We start from the raw sequence: 22998 nt of genomic DNA on the forward strand, positions 1-22998 counted from the left end.
GCCATTACAATAATATTTAAAATGTTCCTTTTATTTAGCTCAGGATGGTTTTGTTCATATTTTGTTGTTGTTGCTTTGAAGGATCGATACAAAGAACCGGTGTATGATGGGATGAGCAGATTTTCGTTTCCACACTGCTGTTCTGTTTTAACATTAAAGTTTGCTTGGGACCTGTGAATGCACAAATAAGCATTGGAGGTTGGTGGAGGGTGGGAATGACTCCCTATATAAAATCAGCCTACCTAAGACTTTCCATTTTGGTCTCTGAGCATCACATGTATGGTTGAGCAACAAGGAATGCTTACTAGAAGTCAAGTAAGAAGGTCAATCAAGCACTGATGATAGCTCAGCCTGACCCAAAAAAGCCTAGCCTGTATATTCGCATGAGTGATGGCTGAAAGCTGACACTGAGGCCAGAAAGCAGTGTGCTAAACCCTGAGCAGCGAGATACCTTGGAGAGCTGCCATTGAAATGGTCATTGTCCTCCTTGAGAGAGCCTGTCACTCACAATGGAGGAAGCACACTTCAAGTGCAGGTAAACAAATAGGGTGCAAGGTACACAGCGTGCTATTGTGTGAGGAAAGCACATTAGCAAATGCTACATCATTGAAGTGGCTGCATCTTGTTTAAATAAAGAATTAGAGCAAAAGGTGTCTAAGATAGCCAGTGGTACTGTATAATAATAATAATAATAATAATAATAATAATAATAATAATAATAATAATACAAGTGGAACACTCAAAAAGGAGACAGAAGGACTAATACTGGCGGCACAAGAACAGGCCATTAGAACAAATGCTGTCAAAGCCAGAATTGAAAAATCAACAGACGACCCAAAGTGCAGACTCTGTAAAGAAACAGATGAAACCATCGATCACATACTCAGCTGCTGCAAAAAGATTGCGCAGACTGACTACAAGCATAGGCATGATGCTGTGGCACAGATGAGCCACTGGAACTTGTGCCGGAACTACCATTTACCAGTGGCAAAGAACTGATAGGATCATAAGCCTGAAAAAGTGGTCGAAAATGAGCAAGCAAAACTACTGTGGGACTCCCGACTTCAGACTGACCGAATTCTGAAGCATAACACACCAGACATCCTGACTGTGGAGAAAAAGAAAGTATGGATCATCGACATCGCAATCCCAGGAGACAGCAGAATTGAGGAGAAGCAGCTAGAGAAATTAGTGAAATATGAAGATCTAAAAATCGAGCTGCAACGACTCTGGCATAAGCCTGTGAACGTGGTACTTGGCACGCTGGGCGCAGTACCAAAGGATCTCAGCGGACATTTGAAAACCATCGGAATTGACAAAATCTCCATCTGTCAATTGCAAAAGGCTGCTTTACTGGGATCGGAAAACATAATTCGCCGCTACATCACACAGTCCTAGGTGCTTGGGAAGCTCCCGACTGGTGATGAAATACGAAATCCAGCATAGTGATCTCGTTTGCTGTGTTGTACTGACATAATAATGATAATGATAATGATAATGATAATGATAATGATAATGATAATGATAATGATAATGATAATGATAATGATAATGATAATGATAATGATAATGATAATGATAATGATAATGATAATAATAAAATGTTTATTTATAGTGCCCTTTTTAACAAAGGGCATAGCAGCATGTTAGCAATAGCCCTTTTTAACAGAGCCAGCATATTGTCCCCACAGTCCGTGTCCTCATTTTACCCACCTCGGAAGGATGGAAGGCTGAGTCAACCTTGAGCCGGTGATGAGATTTGAACCACTGACCTACAGATCTACAGTCAGCTTTATTGCCCTCCAGTACTGCACTCTACCCACTGCGCCACCTCGGCTCCAATAATTGGCATAATTGGTAACTATGTCTTGGCTCAAATGAAAATACAATATATACAAATGAAAATATGTGTTTTTCTTATATTATAAAAATCAATAAAAGATTTAAAAAAGAAAAAGAAAATACAGACAGTCCTCAATTTGCAACCACAACTGAGGCTAGAATATATGCTGCTAAGTGAGAAATTTGCTAAATGGGTTTTGCCTCATTTTACCACATTTGTTAAGAGAATCACTGCACTTATAAAATAAGTAACACAATCGTTAAAGAAATCTGGCTTCCCCATTGACTTTGCTTGTCAAAAGGTAGCAAAATATGATGACCTCGGGATACTGCTATTGTCATAACTACCATTATAAACCAGTTGTCAAGCATATACATGCAGCTTATGACCATGGAGATGCTGCAATGGTCATAATCAACTACCTCCTTTCCCTCTATGGAATCAACTACCCCCTGTTCTGCTGGGCTCTCTGGTAGAAGCCTCCCGAAAATTCAAGGGCACAAATTTCAGACACATACACATTTGAAAATTCAAAACAATGTCCTTTATCACAAAATTCAAAAGAAACAAAGCATCCTTTTTTTATTGCAAAGAGCACTCTTCCCCAAAACAACCTTGTTGGGTGTACAAGTCCCTTAATCAGTCCTTAAGTACTTAGCTAGTAGCTGTGAAGAAACGTCACAGCCCTTCTTCCAACGAAATGAAACACACACACACTTTGCTCTGCTTTGGTGTCAAAGGCGTGAAAAATCCACAAAGTTCAGAAACAGCGGGGCACGATCCTGAAGAACTGCGACCAGATAATCTTCCACAACGGCCAAACTAGCACGCTGCTATTTATAGCAGCAGCTCTAATTACTGGAGCCCCACACAAACACAGGTGGCCTCTCTTATCTCCTGTAATATTTCCTCAATTGGTCTCTTCGATGCATAAGTCTGCGCCTGCGTGAGTCTAACACTTCCTCATCCGAATCGACCGTAGATAATGGTGATTGGCTTCCTGGGCTGTGTGCCAAGTCCCCATCTTCCAAGTCACCCCCACCTTCTTCCTCCGAGGAAACTTCACTACCTGACTCTGTCGGCAATAAAACAGGCCTAGGACATGTTGCCGTTTCCCCTGCCTCCACATTCCCTGGGGCAGGAGCTGGGCCAGAGCCAACCACAACACCCCCCAACGTCCATACTGCTCCCACCCTGCTGGCCTTCCGTAACACCAAGAAGAGCTGTCTCTGCCGGCAGGCCTGGGGGCCATGAATTGTACATCTTTCATGGACAAACTGTATGAATAGTGTGTATGCATGTGGTTATGACTGTTGTTTTAATAACAAATGGGTTTTATCATGGGGTTAGTTTTAGTTATAATATTCGACTTCTCTTATTGCTTTATATCTTTTGTATTGTATTAATATTTTGTAAGCCGCCCTGAGTCCTTTGGAGTTGGGTGGCATAAAAGTCAAATGAATGAATGAATGAATGAATGAATGAATGAATGAATGAATGAATGAATGAATGAATGAGTACATACATACATACATATATACAAACATACATACATGTGAAAATTGTCATAACTCACTTTTCAATGCTGGTGAAAGGTCACTAAATGAACTGTTGTAAGTTGAGGGCCATCTGTAAAGCTGGAGAAACTGATATTAGGACCAAAAAATAATAATCTTAGTGTAGAAAACTGTGTGGAATACATTGGCTCATAGATCTGCCACTTCACCAGTTTGATGATCACCATGACCAGCAGTGTGTTCCTACCACTACAGCTAATTGCATGCAGCTCTGCAGCTCTGGCACACGAGCACGGGTTCAAGCACAATTTTGCTTCCTGCACCGGTGGAAGTAGCAAAATCTCACATGGGGACACACGTACGTGTATGTTTCGGTGAGGGTTTTTTGCTTCTGCGCATGTGGAACCTCGCTGAAACACGCGTGCATGTGTGTCCCCACGCAAGATTTTGTGCAGGAAGCAAAATTGGGCTCGAACCCACGCTCGTGTGCCATGATACTAGAGAGTCTGGTAGTGAGTTCCATGCATCAACTACTTGGTTACTAAAGTCGTATTTTCTGCAGTCAAGTTTAGAGCGGTTTACATTAAGTTTGTATCTGTTGTGTGCTCGTGTGTTGTTGTGGTTGAAGCTGAAGTAGTCATTGACAGGAAGGACGCTGTAGCAGATGATTTTACAGGCTACGCTTAGATCATGTTTAAGGCGATGTAGTTCTAAGCTTTTTAAACCTAGGATTGTAAGTCTAGTTGCGTAGGGTATTCTGTTGCGAGTGGAGGAGTGGAGGGCTCTTCTGGTAAAGTATCTCTGGATATTTTCTAGAGTGTTTATGACCAAAATGCGGTGTGGGTTCTAGACAGATGAGCTGTATTCAAGGATTGGTCCGGCGAAAGTTTTGTATGCTCTGGTTAGTAGGGTGAGATTACCGGAGCAGAAGCTACCTAGGATTAAGTTAACAATTCTTGAAGCCTTTTTGGAGATGTTGTTGCAGTGGGCTTTGGTACTTAGGTCATTCGATATGAGTATTCCAAGGTCCTTTACAGAGTACGGGTTGTCTGCAACGTCTTCTTGGCCCAGTTCACCTCACAGAGTTGTTATGTGCAAAGTGGAAGAGCACAAAGTGTTTTGTGTGTGTTCTCCACCTTGAGTTGTTTATAAAAATAATAAAGGCAGGAAATAAATAAATAAGTGAAATACAGTGATCCCCCGGTCGTTGCGAGGGTTCCGTTCCAGGACCCCCCGCAACGAGCGGGTTTTCGCGAAGTAGCGCTGCGGAAGTAAAAACACCATCTGCGCATGTGCAGATGGTGTTTTTACTCCCGCAGCGCTAGCGAGGAGCCGAAGATTGGGGGCGGCGCGGCCCATGGGGGGCTTCCTAGCGGCCCCCCAAACCCGGGTTGGGGGTCCGGGGGGTGCTGGCAAGCCCCCCATGCCGGCGGCGACATTTTAAAACAGCCGCGCCGCCCCCCATCTTCGGCTCCTCGCTAGCGGGCAGGCAGGCGGCGGACAAGCAGTTCGCTGTCGCTGGCTGTCGCCGCTTTCGAGCTGAGTCCTGGAGCGAATTCGCTTCAGGACTCAGCTCAAAAGCGCCGACAGCCAGCGCCAGCGAACGGCTTCTCCGCGCTGGCTGTCGCCGCTTTCGAGCTGAGTCCTGGAGCGAATTCGCTTCAGGACTCAGCTCCAAAGCGCCGAGAGCCAGCGCCAGCGAACGGCTTCTCCGCGCTGGCTGTCGCCGCTTTCGAGCTCAGTCCTGGAGCGAATTCGCTTCAGGACTCAGCTCCAAAGCGCCGAGAATGAACGGTGTGGGCGGGCGAAGGGCGGGCAGCAGCGAGGAGTTTGCGTGGGCGGTGGGGAAACTCCTTGCTGATGCCCGCTGCTCGCCCTCCCGCCAGCAAGAGGGGGAAGACCCAGGGAAGCCGCCCAGCAGCTGATCTGCCGGGCGCCATCTACGCATGCGTGCCCATAGAAAAAAGGGCACGCATGCGTAGATGGTATTTTGACTTCCGGGTTCAAAATTCGCAAATTACCCTGTTCGCAATGGTTGGGGACGTAATAACCGGGGGATCACTGTATCTTCTTTTGAGTTTAAATCCTTCTCTTCTCTTGTCCCCAACCTCTGTGTTTCTGCTATGGAAACCTCTATCAATTAATGTAACACTAGGATGAAGGATAGTTTCTCTACTTTACCATCCTTCAGAATCGTAAAATAACAGGAATAAAATCATTCATAACTTCACCCACCCACAGCTGAAGTGAGACCGGCCTATCCTCGTTATTGTTGTTTCAGTGCAACTGGATGTCTATAACACGCTAGCAGGAAATTATCCTGGGGTTGCATAGGTGTTCGGTCAAAAATGCCTCCCGCCCTAGCTTATACATCTGGTATAATAAAGCAAGAAATGTAGAAAGGAAATGGGAGAATATAAAATGAGGCTGATGCAGACATTGTTTCTGTTATTGCTCTCTGCAGAACTGGTTGCAAGAGCTGTCATTTTTGACAAAAAGGAACCTTATCTCTAAGACTGGAATTGCAAATATTGTAGCCTGGCCGTGGCAGGCCAAGGTTGACATGATGAGCTGTATTCCATGGCTTGTGGATGTGAGCCATAGCATCATCCATCTTTAAAGAGAGCAGCCATCACTGTGAAAGGTAGCTCATTTGGAACCAAGGCAGGTCCCTGACACCCGAATGATAGCGAGTAGGCAGGTAACCAACGTCCCTTGTTAACTGGGAGGAATGAGGCAGGCAGGACAGCATAAGGCCACAAATCCTTCCCTCGTCCAAGAAGCACACTGCACGATGTTGCGGAGTGTTAATTTGCTGGCACACTAAAAGGGCAGCCTCCTTCAGCTCCAGGATTGAAACAAAGGGATGAAAAGAACAAAATTTCCAGTCCCTTTTTAATGGCTGTTTTTCACAACAACTTTTTTTTTTTTTTTAATTGCGTGGGTTATTTTTTCCTCTCCTTCAAATCCTTCAGATATTTTGATCCAAATGGTTAAGGGCATAACTTCCATCAACGCTACCCAATCTCGGCATGGGCTATGCTGCTAAGAAGTGATGAGAATTGTAGTCCCAGCCCTCAGCAAGGCATCAGGTTAGGAAATGTTGAGACGTTGGGAGCCCCTTGTGAGACAGAAATACAAGTTTCACCGAAAGGCAACACCACATCGAGTCTCATCTTAAAAATGGAATGATAAATAAGGGTCCTAGGGCACCAGCTAAGTTTTATTTTATTTTATTTTTTTTGTTATAAAGATTTATTTACAGATATAATACAAGGTACGTAGAATACATCAAAAGAAAAGAGAAAAAAGAAAAACGAACCAAAAAAAAATACATATTAAAACAATACATCTAATAAGAAAAATAAAAAACAAGAAACAAACAAAAAAAAACCCATATATTAAAATAAAGGCATGTACAGGATCAGTATATATATTCTTCCGAAACTATGTACATTTTCTTTAGATTCAGTTACAGTTTTTATCAAAAAACAGTTTGACTTTTTTAGATATTCAGCTCATTTAGTAAATCATAACTTTATCTTGTTTGCTCTTTTTGTTTTCATGAGGGATATATATATATGTGTGTGTGTGTGTGTGTGTGTTTTTATGTCGGATCACCCTGGTATATTTTAAGGAACGTCACAGCTCTTTTTTTGCCTCTAGGCCCAACCCAGGACCACTACAAGGCAGTTAATATATTTTATAGCCGACAACTATATTCTGTATGTGTTAAATGTTTTTAGCTGGTACAGAGCTGGAAGGGTTCTGATCTGATAGCTCTAACTGCTAGTTCTCTGCTTTGCAAGGCAGAGTTCACCAGATCGAATCCCAGTAAAGGAAAGGGTGCGGCTAGCTGATGAGGCCAGAACAAGGCCGAAATGGGACCATCCTAGTCTCCCTTAATTTTAAAATTCCAGCTAAAAACATTTAACACATACAGAATATAGTTGTCGGCTATAAAATATATTAACTGCCTTGTAGTGGTCCTGGGTTAGGCCTAGAGGCAAAAAAGGAGCTGTGACGTTCCTTAAAATATACCAGGGTGATCCGACATAAAAAAACATATACCCCCTCCCTGGTACAGAGCTGGAAGGGTTCTGATCTGATAGCTCTAACTGCTAGTTCTCTGCTTTACAAGGCAGAGTTCACCAGATCGAATCCCAGTAAAGGAAAGGGTGCGGCTAGCTGATGAGGCCAGAACAAGGCCGAAATGGGACCATCCTAGTCTCCCTTAATTTTAAAATTCCAGCTAAAAACATTTAACACATACAGAATATAGTTGTCGGCTATAAAATATATTAACTGCCTTGTAGTGGTCCTGGGTTAGGCCTAGAGGCAAAAAAGGAGCTGTGACGTTCCTTAAAATATACCAGGGTGATCCGACATAAAAAAACATATACCCCCTCCCTGGTACAGAGCTGGAAGGGTTCTGATCTGATAGCTCTAACTGCTAGTTCTCTGCTTTACAAGGCAGAGTTCACCAGATCGAATCCCAGTAAAGGAAAGGGTGTGGCTAGCTGATGAGGCCAGAACAAGGCCGAAATGGGACCATCCTAGTCTCCCTTAATTTTAAAATTCCAGCTAAAAACATTTAACACACACACACACACACACACACACATATATATATATATATATATTTGTTTTCGTAGATTTTAAATATATATATTTACATGTTCGTATTGTAATTAGCAATGATTTTTTATTTTTTCTAACCAGTGGTAGAGTAAATTCCAACAATCATAAAATTGTGAGTCTTCTTTGCATTTAATTTTTAGGGTCAGTTTAGACATTTCTGCACATTGACTTATTTTTTTCTAATACCAATTCATCTTGTGGGATTTCTGCTTTTTTCCATGTTTGAGCAAAAGCTAGTCTTGCTGCGGTAGTAATATGAATAATCAGAATTTATTTTATTTATTTATTTTATTTATTAATTGGATTTATATGCCAATTAATATAAGGTCCTTGGATTCCTTAAAGAATGACTCCCCACCCACCATTATTTATCTGTATCTAAGCTATATAGAAATTTCTACCTGTTGCCCATTCATAGAGGCATATCGTCAGCACACCTTGCTTTTTTGTTGCCTCTGTAGGACTCAATAAACTCTGGTGTTCAAAACAATGACTTGCTTTCATCAGATTTTGATTGGTAGGGCTTAAAACTAAAACTCTGGTGGGTATTGAGACTACTAGTCTGTCCTAGCTGACCCTTTCCAGCTTTCAGGGACAGAGATTTTCCTAGCCCTACCTGGAGAGGTCAAAGTCAATCTGGTTATGTAAAGCATGTGCCTTGCTCCTGAGCCATAGATCTCTTCTTATTCATTAACAGAATGACAGACTTGGAAGGGACCTTGGAGGTCTTCTAGTCCAACCCCCTGGCTCAAGCAGGAGATCCTACACCACCCACCCCAACCTCTTCTTAAAAACCTCCAGTGATGGAGCAGCCACAATCTCTGCAGGCAAGCTGTTCCACTGGCAGGACAGGGTTTTGGTTGCCCCCCCCCCCCTAATTCTGAATGACAACTTTCCTTCACAACACAATGGAAAGCTGGGCCAGAGACTGCATAGCCCTCCTTCATGTGCGAACCTAATGGTTCAAATGGGGATGGGGAAACCATGGACACTGCAAAGTCCGTGTTTGGGGCTTGCTTGCCTTGTTGCACTCCACAGAGGATTCTAAATATAACCAGCCAACAGTGAAAAAACTGGGTCAGACATCAACGCTAGAGGCTCTGCAGTACAACCTTATTTAACCCTTCCTCCCTTTGCTCTAGTGGCTTTTATGGAACTGTATACACATTGTGGCTAGGCTTCCTGCAGCTTTCTCAGTCTTGCCTGTGGCGTCTTTACCATTTATTCCTTTCCCTGTCAGCCATGCAATATATAGGATATATGGAATGGTGCAAGGAGTGGCTAGCCTTTACCTAGGAGAATATATATACAGGACATTAGAACGAAAGGAGACCTATGAACAGGGAGCAAAACATGAGCACTCAGGACAGAAGGACAGAAAATGAAGGTGATGCTAAAAAGAAAAAAAAACACCTCCACAAAAATTAATATCATTACTAGAATTAAAAAGGGCCTGCTGCTATTTCCTCCTAAAAACTAGGGAACTGTGCTTGGTTTGAATCAAACAGTTCAACAGATGGAGTCTCTCTATAAGTGGAAAGCAAAAAATCCCTCCTGGAGCAATTTCTGCAGTCTGCAAAAGAAACAAGGTACTACTAGGGGGGAAGGATTTTAGGCACAAGGTACTGCTAGGGGGGAAGGATTCTAATTCTATATGGGTCAAAAAATACAAGAAGGAGCCTGGGAGCACCTTTTCTGGCTAACCAATTTTAATGAAGGCCTATATTTTTGTGAGCTGTGGTTCTACTTCATCCGATGTACAAAATAGCTAGATTGATGTAGGATTTAAATTGGAATGATCCTGACCGATGGAAAAAGAAATGATTCGTTGACCACAACCACGCAAGATACATTTGAAGAATAAATAAAAGGTAAAGCTAACCTTGCGACCGATATGAGTGGCTCGAAGAGCCATGGAAACATATATGCTCAGCATTATAGTCCCCTATACAGATTAAAGAACAAACAAAAGTACTGTACTGTATATGATATCCTCAATAGAGTAAAAGAATTGAAATGGAAATGGGCTGGTTAGTTACCAAGAATAACTGAGGTAGTTGGACTAAGGCAGCCATAAAATAGATTTTATCCCACTTGATAAAAAGGTTCCAGAGAGACCAAAAACAAGTTATTCAGCAAGTATTGTGGGCTCATTTGGTAAAAGAAAGCTCGGGATCGTATGGGTTGGAAACATGCAGAAGAAGCCTTCATCCTGCAGGGGATAGACAACAGCTAAAAGGATGATGATGAAATGGTAAAGCATTCAGGAAAAAGCTACCTGCAAACTGTTAAGCAGGGATCTGTTCAATTAAACTTTCAAGTTACAGTATTTGGCAACCCATGGGGGAAATATGCTGACTCTGTAAACCGCTTAGAGAGGACTGTAAAGGCACTATGAAGTGATATAAGTGCTATTGCTATAAGGAACCAAGACCCGCTTCACTCAGTGTGTTCCAGACAAGCTAAAAGTTTATACAACCATGGGCTACAACAGCGGTCCCCAACTTTTTCAGCAACATGGACCAGCAGTTGCAGGCAGGGGATGGTTTTGTGTGTGCAACCTAATCATGTGCATGTGCAAATGAAGCTTCATACCCTTGCCCGGCACTTGTGCCCAGTGCACCACAGACCAGTACCAGTATGCGAACCAGGATTGGGGACCCCTGTATAACCTGCCTTAAAATCAAACATGAATTGTTTACAGGATAGAAAAATATGGTAACTGCTCTGGAATGGCCCCCTAACCACAAGATTTAAATATCAGGAGTGAGTTCTAACCTACCTCGCTGGTGGTTTGCTTCCTCCCCCACAGTGCCAAAAAATAACACCCCCTCCCCCAAAAAGCCCAAAACAAGATGGCAATGTATGCGCCGTGCCAGAAATTTAGCTTCTGCGAATGTGCAGAAGAGAGAAAAATGGGGGGAAATTCCCCATTTTTTTTCAAATTAAAAAAAAAAGATGGCAGTACCCATGGATGGTACCGACTGAACCAATTGTATGATGTCATTGTGACATCACCAGCAGTTTGCTACCAGTTTGGGCGAACTGGTACAAACCAGGAAGAACCCACCTCTGTTGAATATTATTGAACATTGGTGCAGAAAATTCAGCTATACAGTGCAAAAAAGCAGCCCAATAAAATATTTCTTAGGTAGAAAAGATCAGCAATGAAGAATAAGTATGAATAGACTTTTAGCTGGCTACATTTTTAGAAAAGTCTGGAAACTTTTCTATTAACTGAAAGGGAACACAGAATTTTAAGTTTTTATATTTTGAATCTCAGCTACTATAAATTGTATATAATCAGTATCCAGAAAGAGTCTGAAGTGTAGACTACAGTGATATACCTCGAGCAACATTTGATTATAACAGAGCAGCTAAAAGTCTACGCTTTTAGATTATTGGACCAAACTGGATACCGGTAGTCCTCAACTTATAATCATTCACTTAGTGACTGTTCAAAGTTGCAACAGCACTAAAACAAGGGAGGGCCATTTTTCACATTACCATTGCAGCACCCCCGATCACATGTTTAAAATTCGACTGCTTGGGAACTAACTTAATTTATTATCGTTGCAGAGTCCCAGGATCATGTGATTACCCTTTGCGACCTGACAAGCACAATCAATCGGAAAGTCACAACTGTTACTAATTGAACAATTTCAGTGATTCCCTTAACAACTGTGGCACGATAGGTCGTAAATGGGAGCAAAATTCACTTAACGAATATCTCACTTAGCAACAAAAAATTTGAAGCTCAATTGTGGTCATTAGTCAAGAACTACCTGTAGTCTCACGATCACAAACTACAAAGGTAGCAATTAGAATACATGTCATATGCTAAATAAATAAGGTTCAGAAAAAAAATCATTGTGATTAACTTTGCACTATGTGGAGGCCATGGCAGTTTCTGCTTCTGTTAAGGATTTAGGGGTGCCTAATGTGCCTGGGATTGCATAGGATAGTCATTGGATAATCAAAATAATAAATTCACGTGGTTTTTTTTGTTAATATGGATATTTTTGTACAATTAAACTGTGGGGGAATTAGATCACAATTAATACAAGTAATGAATTCCCTGATGGATTAACGAGACAGGACAAATTACGTATGTGCTGAAAACACATCCAATCAGTATCCGTTCCCAGGTTTAGCATATATAATTATAGACAAGATAGCAAAAATACTTTTTATCTCATCAGATCATCAAAACACATTGCAACCTCTTCCAAATCAACCTAGTTTTGTTGATCGGGGGTTTCCTGCCACCTAGTGGGCAAGAGTAAAATGTGAAATCTTGAAACCACGTTTCATTTAATTGACACGAAACCAGATGTGCAAATCATGCTGATAAACCAAGGTGAGTTTTGTGGAGTCACCAATGAAGGACTGCAAATCTAGTCATTACATTTAAACACTATGATTTGTGAGGTATTTGGTGAACCCAATGTGTGATTTATCCAATAAAACAAGCTCAAATCATATGAACCTAATCTAAAAGTGTGGCCATCTATAAGTGGTCTTGGATGACATGGCTCATGTATATGTTTTTTCTATCGAATCAGCCTGGTATACCCAAATATGAGAGGAGCTTAATGCTTCCTTTTGCCTCTCAGCCCAACCCAGGGCCACATCCAAGGCAGATAATTTTTTCATCGCCGACAAACTATATTCTGTATGTGTAACATATTTTTGGATACAAAGCTGAAAGGATGAGATCCTGTGGCCTAGAGGTTAATCATCAAGGTAGATGCTACAGGTTCAAATCCCAGTGAGGGTATGGCTAGGTGATGAGAGCTAAATAGTTTGAAATAGATCTATATTAGTCTCCCTTCATTTTCGTTATCAACAAAAATATGTTACACAGATAGAATATAGTTTGTCAGCTATACAATTAATTGCCTGAATGTCCCCTGGTGGGGCCGATAGGAAAAAAGGAAGCAGTATTCTCCCTCCCACATTTGGGTATACCAGGATGATTCAACAGAAAACACACACTTACACACAGAGAGATATATGTATATATATAGAGATGTATATATAGATAGTTTGGCCTAGAGGTGGAGCTCTTGCCTCACAATCAGGAGGTTGTGAGTTCAATCCTAGATAGAGGCAGATGTAGGGTCTCCTGCTTGGTCAGGGGGTTGGACTAGATGTCCTGCAAGGTCTCTTCCAATTCTGTTAATCTGCCTCTGAATCTGAAATTTAATGCGTGCCGGAGGTATATGAAGGTTAGAAGGGAGAGAGAGAAGGAGAAGAAAAAGGTGAGAAGTTGTGAAAGGAGAGAAGGTGAGACAAAGGAAGAAGAGGGAAGTAGGAAAGAGAAGGCAAAATAAGATAGGGAAACGGGAGGGAGGTAAAGAGAGTGGAGTGTTATAATATGCGGGGGAAACAGATGAGTAACTTTATAATGTAATATGTACATTATGGTTTTTTAAATTTCATAATAATGTAAACATGTATGTTAATACTGTATAAGATGTTATGTTATATTTGTTGATGTATATGTGGGAGATTTAAAAAAATAAAGATTGTGAATTGTACACTACCTTTATGGATCTCACTAAAGCTTTTGACACTGTCAGTCGTGAAAGTCTGTGGTACATCATATCAAAATGTAGGTGCCCTGATAAATTCATCCTGATGTTACATCAGTTCCATGACAGTATGATGGCCCGTGTTCTGGATACAGAGAAGTTTCAGAGTCCTTTCCTGTTACAAATGGCATCAGCAAGGCTGTGTGTTGGCACTGACCTTGTTCAGCATAATGTTTTGAGCCATGCTGTCAGATGCCTTCCAGTTCCTTGGGGGTTAGCCTGAGATACAGGACCAATGGGAAACTGTTCAACCCGCCAAGACTCTGGTTTCCTATTTTGTGCATAGGTTTTTCAAGAAGGAAATTAGATGATTTCCCCATTTTCCTAAGGAGATCCCACCAGTTAACATGCTCAATACCATCAAGGTTCTTTGTCACCACAATGCAATGCGAAAACGATATTGAGACTCTAGAAAGAATGCAGAGAAGAGCAATAAGATGGTTAGGGGACTGGAGGCTAGAACATATAAAGAATGGTTGCTGGAACTAGGTATGCCTAATTTAATTAAAAGAAGGACTAAAGGCGGCAGAATTTATTTATTTATTTATTTATTTATTTATTTATTTATTATTTATTTATTGATTGATTGATTGATTGGATTTGTATGTGGGATAGCAGTGTTCTAATATCTCAGGAGTTGCCACAATGAAGAGGGGGGTCAACCTGTTCTCCAAAGCACCTGAAAGTGGGACAAGAAGCAATGGATGGAAATTAATCAAGGAGAGAAGCAACCTAAAATTTTAAAAAAATCCTGATAGTTAGAACAATTAATCAGTGAAGCAACTTGTCTCCAGAAGTTGTGAATGTTCCAACACTGGAAGTTTTCAAAAAGAGACTGGACAGCCATTTGTCTGAAATGGTATAGGGTTTCCTGCCTGAGCAGGGGGCTGCACTAGAAGACCACGAAGGTCTCCTCCAACTCTGTTACTTTATATTCTAAATCTCTTTGGAGACATTTTAAAAAGAAAAGCCGCTGTGGGGATGGAATTTTGTGTGTATCTAAAAATATCTGCACTTTATAAAGTCAAATGAAAGAACAGTTATGCAGATTAATTCCGATTTCATACCGCATTCTTCAGATGTCAAGTCTCATAGTTTTAGAATGTAGGCTGGTCTATATGCAACAGTGCACCATATTAGAGCTTATTGGTGGCGCCTCCGGTGCTGGAGGCTACAATTCTGCTGCTCTAAATAGACACTCAAGTTGCAAAAGACTTGCATCAGTCTCTCGTGCAAGCAAAGGACTGCCCAACTGAAACGTGTGAATTGCACTGCACTTCCAATAAGAGGCAGTCCTTGACTTACAGCCACAATTGGAACCAGAATTTCTGTTGCTAAGCAAGGTGGTTGGTAAGCGAGTCATGTCTCATTTTACCTTTTTTGTCACAGTTGTTAAGCAGATCGTGGCAGCTATTAAGTGAATTGGGCTGTTTAAGTGAATCCAAATTCCCCCATTGACTTTGCTTGTTGTAAGCTGGCTGGAAATGTCACAAATGATGATCATGTGAGACACTGCAATCGTCATAAATACATGGCTGGTTGCCAAGCTCCCAAATTTTGATCACATGATCATGTGGATGCTCCAACAGTCATAATAGTAATAGCACTTAGACTTACATACCGCCTTACCACCCTCTCTAAGCAGGTTTACAGAGTCAGCCTATTGCCCCCAACAATCTGGGTCCTCATTTTATCGACCGTGGAAGGGTGGAAGGCTGAGTCAACCTTGAGCATGGTGAGATTCGAACTGCCAAATTGCAGGCAGCCAGTAGTCAGCAGAAGTAGCCTGCAGTACTACATTCTAACCACTGCACCACCATGGCTCTTTTAATAGCAGCAGCAATAGCACTTAAATGGAAAGCTAAGTCAACCTTGAGCAAGTCAGGATGGAAGTGTGGGCAGAGTCAGCCTACAATATTGCATTCTAACCACTCAATCAGCAATCAGGGCTCATAAGCTTGAGGACTGGTCATAGATCACTTTTTTTCAATACTATTGTTATTTCAAATTCTAAACAAATGCAGGATGCAATCTGGGTCGGTCATGGGGAAAGAGGTTTTGTCTTCCAAGCTTGAGGACTCGTGTTAGAGCTCATCTTCAGGAAACTTCCCCTTAGTCTAGCGACATGTGTGCTTTGGGTTATTTATTTGGTGCCTATTGCATATGGCTTTTTTGATGTTGTGATTGTGGTATTGCTGGCTGGCTATTAAGCCATTGGTTATTGTCTCCTTGTGCTGCCAAGCCCTCGTCTCTTAAGTACTTGATAAGCTGGTGATAGATCAGCACTCCCGTTGAATGACAGGTCTGTTTCCTAGGCTTCAATCACTTCCCTGGCCGTTTTGTCCCTGCTTGCCAACAATCTTAGTAACTGCAAAATTATCCTTGTTCATTGCAGTGTGAGGCTACCAACGAGTTCAGGTCTTCTCATCTGACCACTAGCTTGTGTTCTTGCAATCTGGTGGATAGCTTCCTCCCCATCTGTCCTACATAATCACAGGGACAATCCATGAAGGGGAACTGGAAGTATTACATTGGAAGTAACCCCCACCTCCCAGTGATTTTTTACAATGAATAATTTGTCCTCAAATGGTGTGCAATTCCCATTTGCAGATCTTGGGAACTGCAGTGCATTCTACTGCTTCCGAAATGCTTTTGATGTATGGCAATAATTTGCTACAGGATGTCTGTGCCACACGGTGGGGAGAGAAAGGAAAAAACAAAGTCCAAGACCAACCACATAGCACATCCTGTTAACATTTCGGAATTTTGCAGCTACTAAGATTGTGGAGCAAGCAGGCACAAAAGCAGCCAAAGAAGTGATTGAAGCCTAAGAAACAGGCCCCTCATCAATCAACAGAAGTGCTCCGCTTACTAAACACTTAAGAACAGCCAACAGGTTGGCAGCAGACAACAATCAACAATAGCCAGCCATCAACACCCCAATCGACACTTTAAAAGCCACATACAATAAGGCACCATATTAAGAACATCCCAAAGCACACACACTGCTAGAGAGAAGTTCCCTGAAATGGGCTCCAGCAAGAGTCCAAAAGCTGGGAAGACAAAACCTCTGGTTCCGATGATTGACCCAAATTGGATCCTGCAACGTTATCCTGGGAGATGTATATTCGCCTTCATTTGTGCTAAACAATTGGTTATAAGTCAAGGGTACCTGTACTGTAGAATCTCAATTTTTCAAAATTATTGTAGACATTTAGTATAACTACAACAGAAGATTAAATTACAAATTGCCAAACCTCTGTTGGGGCTTAATACACATGAAATGTGAATTGCAATAATGGAACTATAGATATCACATTACCTATAACTATTCTGGACATAATTCAATTTCATATTTACTTCATGTATGGCTTTATTACTATGTTCATGCTTCTGATTCATTTTGAAGTACAGTGCATTAATAACTCTGAAAATAGAAAGTCAGTAGAGAAAGAGCAATTCTGAAAATGAGAGGTGGTGATCTCTTTATCCTGTGATAAAAGCCCATTGTCAACCACTCCTGTCTTCTACAAAGAAAAAAACCCCAGCTACTTATTGCTAAAATTTGTCTTGGTTTGTATAATACCCTGAACTGCAAACTGGCGAGCCACATTCTGGCCTAACATTATGTGAGTCCACCAGCATTTTAGTTCATGGTTCAATGTTCAAATCTAGAATTATGAATTTGCTAAGCCACTATTAAGTTAACTATGGGTGAAGGTTATAAAAGACAGTCATTGTTATTAAAGGTTCAGAAACAAGAGTTCTGTATTTTTTTAAGGTCACCACTCTTTCCCTACTGTATCGAAGTCAGCTGTCATGAATGATATACTTTCATGTGCTCAATACTGTTCACTGAACACATAAACATAAAGTGTTGGTTATGACCTATAAAGCCCTACATGGCTTAAGACCAGATTACCTATGGGACCATCTTCTGCCTCATGTATCCCAGTGGCTGGTTAGGTCCCACAGTCAGCCTTCTCCAGGTCCCATCGGATAGGCAATGCAGTCTGGCGGGACCTGGGGGAAGAGCCTTCTCTGTGGCAGCCCCAGCCCTTTGGAACAAATTCCTTCCAGAGATAGGTACCGCCCCCTCCCTCCTGGCCTTTTGCAGAGCCTTTGAAGACTCATCTCTGCCGGCAGGCGTGGGTGGCTGAGTGCTGAGACCTAACTCCAGCTGATGTTATGAGTGGCTTGACTCAGTTGGGATGAATATTGGTGATTGTGTTAGGATAAATGGGGGTTTAGGATTTTTTAGTTTTCAGTATTTTAATATTAGATTTCTATACACTTGTACTGTACTGTATTTATTATATTGTACGCTGCTCTGAGTCGATTGAGAAGGGTGGCATAGAAGTCTAACAAACAAACAAATAAACAAACTGTAAATGTTGTCTTGGGCCAGGGGTAGGCAAATTTGGTTCTTCTATGACTTGCGGACTTCAACACCCAAAATTCCTGAGCTAGCATGATTGGCTCAGAAATTCTGGTAGTTGAAGTCTACAAGTCATAGAAGAGCCAACTTTGCCTACCCATGTCTTGGGCTTTCAGGGTAGCAAGTTTGAGTCTTCAGAGAAGGGCGGCATACAAATCTAAATAATAATAATAATAATAATAATAATAATAATAATAATAATAATAATAATCATCATCATCATCATCATCATCATCACCACTACCACCACCATCATCATCCTATAAATAAATAAATGAATGAATGAATGAATGAATAAATAAATGAATAAATAAATAAATAAATAAATAAGCAGAACTCTCAGAATTCTCTAGCCAGCTTGCTGGGAGGGGAATTCTGGGAGTTGAAGTCCACTATACTTAAAACTTCCTAAGCTTGAGAAACATTGTTTCCAGAGAAGGAAGTGAGCACATTAATATTTCGGGGGGAAATCCAAAAAGGAAAATAAGAAGGAAAACCCCTGCAAAAACGGCAACTGCAGAAAATATTTCCAATTCATTCCACTCCTACTGTCCCCTCCCCTCAAAAAAAAAAAGCGCTGAGGTTCCCCCTCTCCTCAGCTTTGGGAATAACTGAAATCGCAACGAAACATTACTTGGAGAGGATTTCCCCTCAACTTTAAAAAAAAAAAAAGGCATGAAAAAGTGCACCAATGGGCGCCGCTCTTCCCAGGTTGCAAACGGCACTCTGTCTTTCTCTCCGAAGCTGAGCAGCATTGATTGGTTGGCTTTTGTCACGTGAGCAAACAGGATGGCGGATCCTGGTGTAAGCCTGTTGCACGGTCAACCACTCCAGACGGAACCGGAAGTGTTGCGTGCGTTCGTCTGGGCTGAAAGGAAGGCGCTGAGCGGTGCGGGCGAGTTGGGCAGGTGGGTTTAAGGGAGGGGGTCACGTGTTTTTAAAGCACGGGTGTCAGATGCAGGGAGACCTGCTGTGGAAAGGTCCTGGGTGATCTAAAGGACAAAGGGAAAGGGTGGTGGGAACTGAGTAGGGAGGGCAAGAGGTGCATTGGTTTTGGGCAGGACTAGCTTAATGCCCCCTAGATGCATCGGGCTGCGAGTTTCCTATATTCCAGTGGTACCTGAGCCTTGGGAATGGTAGTTCAAACGTACCTGGAAGATCTTTGATTTGGAGCGGGGTGGGTGGATGGGGAGGTTTACTGTAGGAGAAATAAGGCATAGAAGTGGAAGGAACATATTGATTTCCCACGATCTATACTGGATATTGGTTTAAATGGCGAAGGTATTTCTCTGGGGGGTAGCTTTAATGACAATACTGCTGGGGAAGATCCTTTCCTTGGGTTCCTAACTATGATCCCTTTGCAGATTTTGTACTTATAGAAAGTATAAGAAACTCGGGGCGTGAATCTATCAAATGCTGCATCCCCCTCCCCCCTTTTCACCAGGCAAACCTGTTAATTTTGCTAAGTTGTCCTTGTTGGGCAACACATATTGAAATTCCTCTTTTCAATGTCGTATAAATCTGTATTTTGGATCGTGATGTTAGAATCATACAGTCTTGAACAGTGTCATTCAACAGGGTGAGTTTCTGCAAGCAATAATCTCCTCTGTATTAATATTAGAATTCCCCCTGCCCCCTAGAAAGTAAAATATTAATATAGTTTATAGTTAATAAAATTGTAACCAGCCCTTATTTTTAAAAACTCATTGCAAAAAGCTAAAGATGCCCTTCTGGGTGTTATTTATGCCTAAATCTTGCAGTTTTTACTATTAATGTCTGTAATTAATAGAAGTATTATTTGGAGTTTAGCATAGCAGCTAAAATGAAATCCTACATGGTAGTGAGTTAGATACAGAAACTGTGTTTCAAGATTTTTGCAATTATGTTACCGTACTTTTGGAGTTTAAGGTTTTAACATCTTCATCTCTGCTATGGATTTATTTGAGACATCCTAATCATAGCCTCAGTAAATTCTTTAGGAGACACTATTGCAATGCAATGAAACACTGATTAACTTCCCAAACCAGTGGGGGAAGAGAGCTGGCTTGTCCAGCTGGTATATCTTGTTTTCCACTGCTCAAGTAGGAAGCACTGAAACAACATATCCGCTAGTAACCTCTGTCATACAGCCTTTCTATTGCAATTCTTGGCAGATGTGTGATCATCTTTGTTCATATTAGTTTTGGCATTGTTTTTCTTTCCAATCTTTTGAGGTTAATCTTTTATGTGACTAATCTTTTGTGTGCCACATTTCTAATGTACAGTAGATCCTAAAAAAAAAATCTAAGCAAGATGAGACTTGATTAGTACGAAATTGCAGATATGAAGACTATACTTGGAAATGGAGTTATTAAATGTAATCGGTGTAGTCATCAAAAGTTATGATTCAACTTCAAGTACCCTTTACCTTTTATTTAGCTGATCTGTTTCACTCCCATGATTGGAAGTTACGAACAGAACTGTTACAACTCACCATAAAGATATATAACAATATAGTCTAAATGTTTTCTAAATTTGAAGGACAAATGTTTCAAAAACAAAGAGTGGACCACCAGTCTCTTTCAAGTCTTCAGGAAAGCTTCCTTTTCTCGAAATTTTGAAAGATATAGAAAAAAACGAATGGGAGAAAAAGAAAAAAAATATTTCTCAAAATACTGAGATGAATCAGTAAAGCTGACTGGAAGGAGATTTAGAATAACATAAAGTGCTTAGAATTACTTAGCATATGATATGGTGAAGGCCATTAACTTGGGTAGCTTTGGAAGGGATTGGATTGCATCGTGAAAGATGGGTCTCTGGAGTGCCATTAATCTTGGAAGTCTAAATACTATCTCTAGATTAAAAATAGCATGCTTATAAATACTAATTGTAGGAAGGAATGCCAGGAGAAGGGCAAGTTTCCCATCTCCAATTTGTGAGGTTTGCAGAGGAGCCTGTTTGGACATTGTGAGAAATAAAATGCTGGGTTAAATTAAAATGAGCCACGTTTTTTAAATACATATATATATTTACCTGTTTTAAAATGTCTCTTGAATACCTCTTTCTTTTTCTCTTTCAGATGTGCTGGGAATAGATCTTCAGAGATGCACAGGATGATTTGAAGCATCATGCTGATTGCTGCCTATGTCGCTTTTGCTTTGCTCCTACTGATATGTTTGGGCTTGGAGTTCTCCGCCTGCCGCTCCAGGCTCACCAGCAGGTCTTACTCCAACCCAGCCTTCTTGCGATTCCAGCTAGATTATTATCAAGTCTATTTCTTGGCTCTCACAGCCGATTGGTTGCAAGGACCTTACCTTTACAAACTCTACCACCATTATAACTTCTTGGAGGCCCAGATCACCATTATTTATGTTTGTGGCTTTGCCTCAAGTGTGCTGTTTGGGCTGGTTGCCAATTCCTTGGTTGACCGCTTGGGCCGGAAAAAGTCTTGCATCCTCTTCTCCTTGACTTACTCTGTCTGCTGCCTGACAAAGCTCTCCTGGGATTATTTTGTTCTAATTGTAGGAAGAATATTAGGAGGGCTGTCCACTGCTCTCCTGTTCTCTGCCTTTGAGGCGTGGTACGTACATGAGCATGTGGAGCGCCACGATTTCCCGGCCGAGTGGATTCCTGCCACCTTCTCCAAGGCTGCCTTCTGGAATAGCATCATTGCTATTGGAGCTGGTGTAATAGCCAATATATTTGCTGAATGGCTGGGATTTGGCCCAGTAGCTCCCTTCATGGTCTCTATTCCCTTTCTTGTGTTGGCTGGTACCTTGGTTATGAAGAACTGGGATGAGAATTATGGAAAGAAGAGGGCACTGTCCAGAACTTGCACTGATGGCTTGAAATGCCTTCTCTCCGACCGCCGTGTCCTGCTTTTGGGGACTATTCAAGCCTTATTTGAAAGTGTCATCTATATCTTCATCTTCCTCTGGACTCCAGTCTTGGATCCCCACAACCCACCTCTAGGTATTGTCTTCTCCAGTTTCATGGCTGCCAGCATGGTTGGATCCTCCCTCTACCGTGTGGCCACGTCCAAGAAATATCACCTCCAGCCCATGCACATCCTGTCTCTTTCAGTCCTAATGGTGTTTTTTTCACTCTTCATGCTGACGTTCTCAACAAACCCTGGGCAAGAGAACCCATCTGAGTCCTTCTTGGCCTTCCTGCTCATTGAGCTCTCGTGTGGGCTCTACTTCCCTTCCATGGGTTTTCTCAGGCAAAAAGTGATTCCTGAGAAGGACCAGGCGGGTGTGATGCATTGGTTCCGTGTTCCATTGAACCTACTGGCTTGCCTTGGGCTGCTCATCCTCCATGATAGTGATTATAAGACGGGCACCAGGAATATGTTTACCATCTGCTCCGTCATGATGGTAATGGCCCTCTTGGCTGTTGTAAGCCTCTTTACTGTGGTCCGAAACAATGCAGAGCTCAGGCTGCCCAGTTCATCTAGTCAGGCTGAGATATCGTCTCCTGAGCTCTGATTGAGAGTACGCCAATTGTCCATAATGTGTTACAGAGCCATTACTGTACATACACAAGGAGTCTGCAAGAAGTACACTGAACATCCTATGTGGACCTCTTCCACATAACCAGAGGTGTGATTTTCTTCTTTTCAGCAACGATGGGCCACATTAAGAACTTGGTTACATCTATGTCAAGCATAGCTTCCCCCCACCCTTCTCCTTTTTCCCCCACCTTGGAGTTTTGAATTCCAGCGGCTGCTTGGCTTCTGCTAGCCAAATGTAGAGGTTGCCGTCTACTACTTCATCCTGAATTGATGGTGACAGAGGATGGCTTACAAGGACAAGGCAGGGTTTCTTTTTCTTTTAAAGCAACAGTGAGATTGATAAACTGATTGTCAAATATCAGTATTGAACTTGGTAGCCGGATCAGCTATATTCTATAATCGGCAGTATCGGCCACATTCTATGATCATCTGCTTTTTAAAAAAAATAATAAATTGAAATTAAACATAAA

At 41.7% G+C, this 22998-nt stretch overlaps 1 protein-coding gene across 2 annotated transcripts; it reads left to right on the forward strand.

The window, feature by feature from the left end:
* The first annotated feature begins 18807 nt into the window (after window positions 1-18807).
* On the forward strand, window positions 18808-22998 carry MFSD5 (major facilitator superfamily domain containing 5). Of its 2 annotated transcripts, none has more exons than XM_070740884.1 (2): window positions 18808-18944; window positions 21095-22998. In XM_070740884.1, exon 2 carries the CDS (start codon window positions 21144-21146, stop codon window positions 22500-22502), a length of 1359 nt encoding a protein of 452 aa, XP_070596985.1. In that variant the 5' UTR covers window positions 18808-18944; window positions 21095-21143; the 3' UTR covers window positions 22503-22998. The 2 variants fall into 2 exon arrangements, with proteins under 2 accessions (XP_070596985.1, XP_070596986.1); XM_070740885.1 differs by having other exon boundaries at window positions 18869-19615.

This window comes from Erythrolamprus reginae, chromosome 2 (assembly GCF_031021105.1).
Source record: "Erythrolamprus reginae isolate rEryReg1 chromosome 2, rEryReg1.hap1, whole genome shotgun sequence".
Taxonomy (NCBI): Eukaryota; Metazoa; Chordata; class Lepidosauria; order Squamata; family Dipsadidae; genus Erythrolamprus; species Erythrolamprus reginae.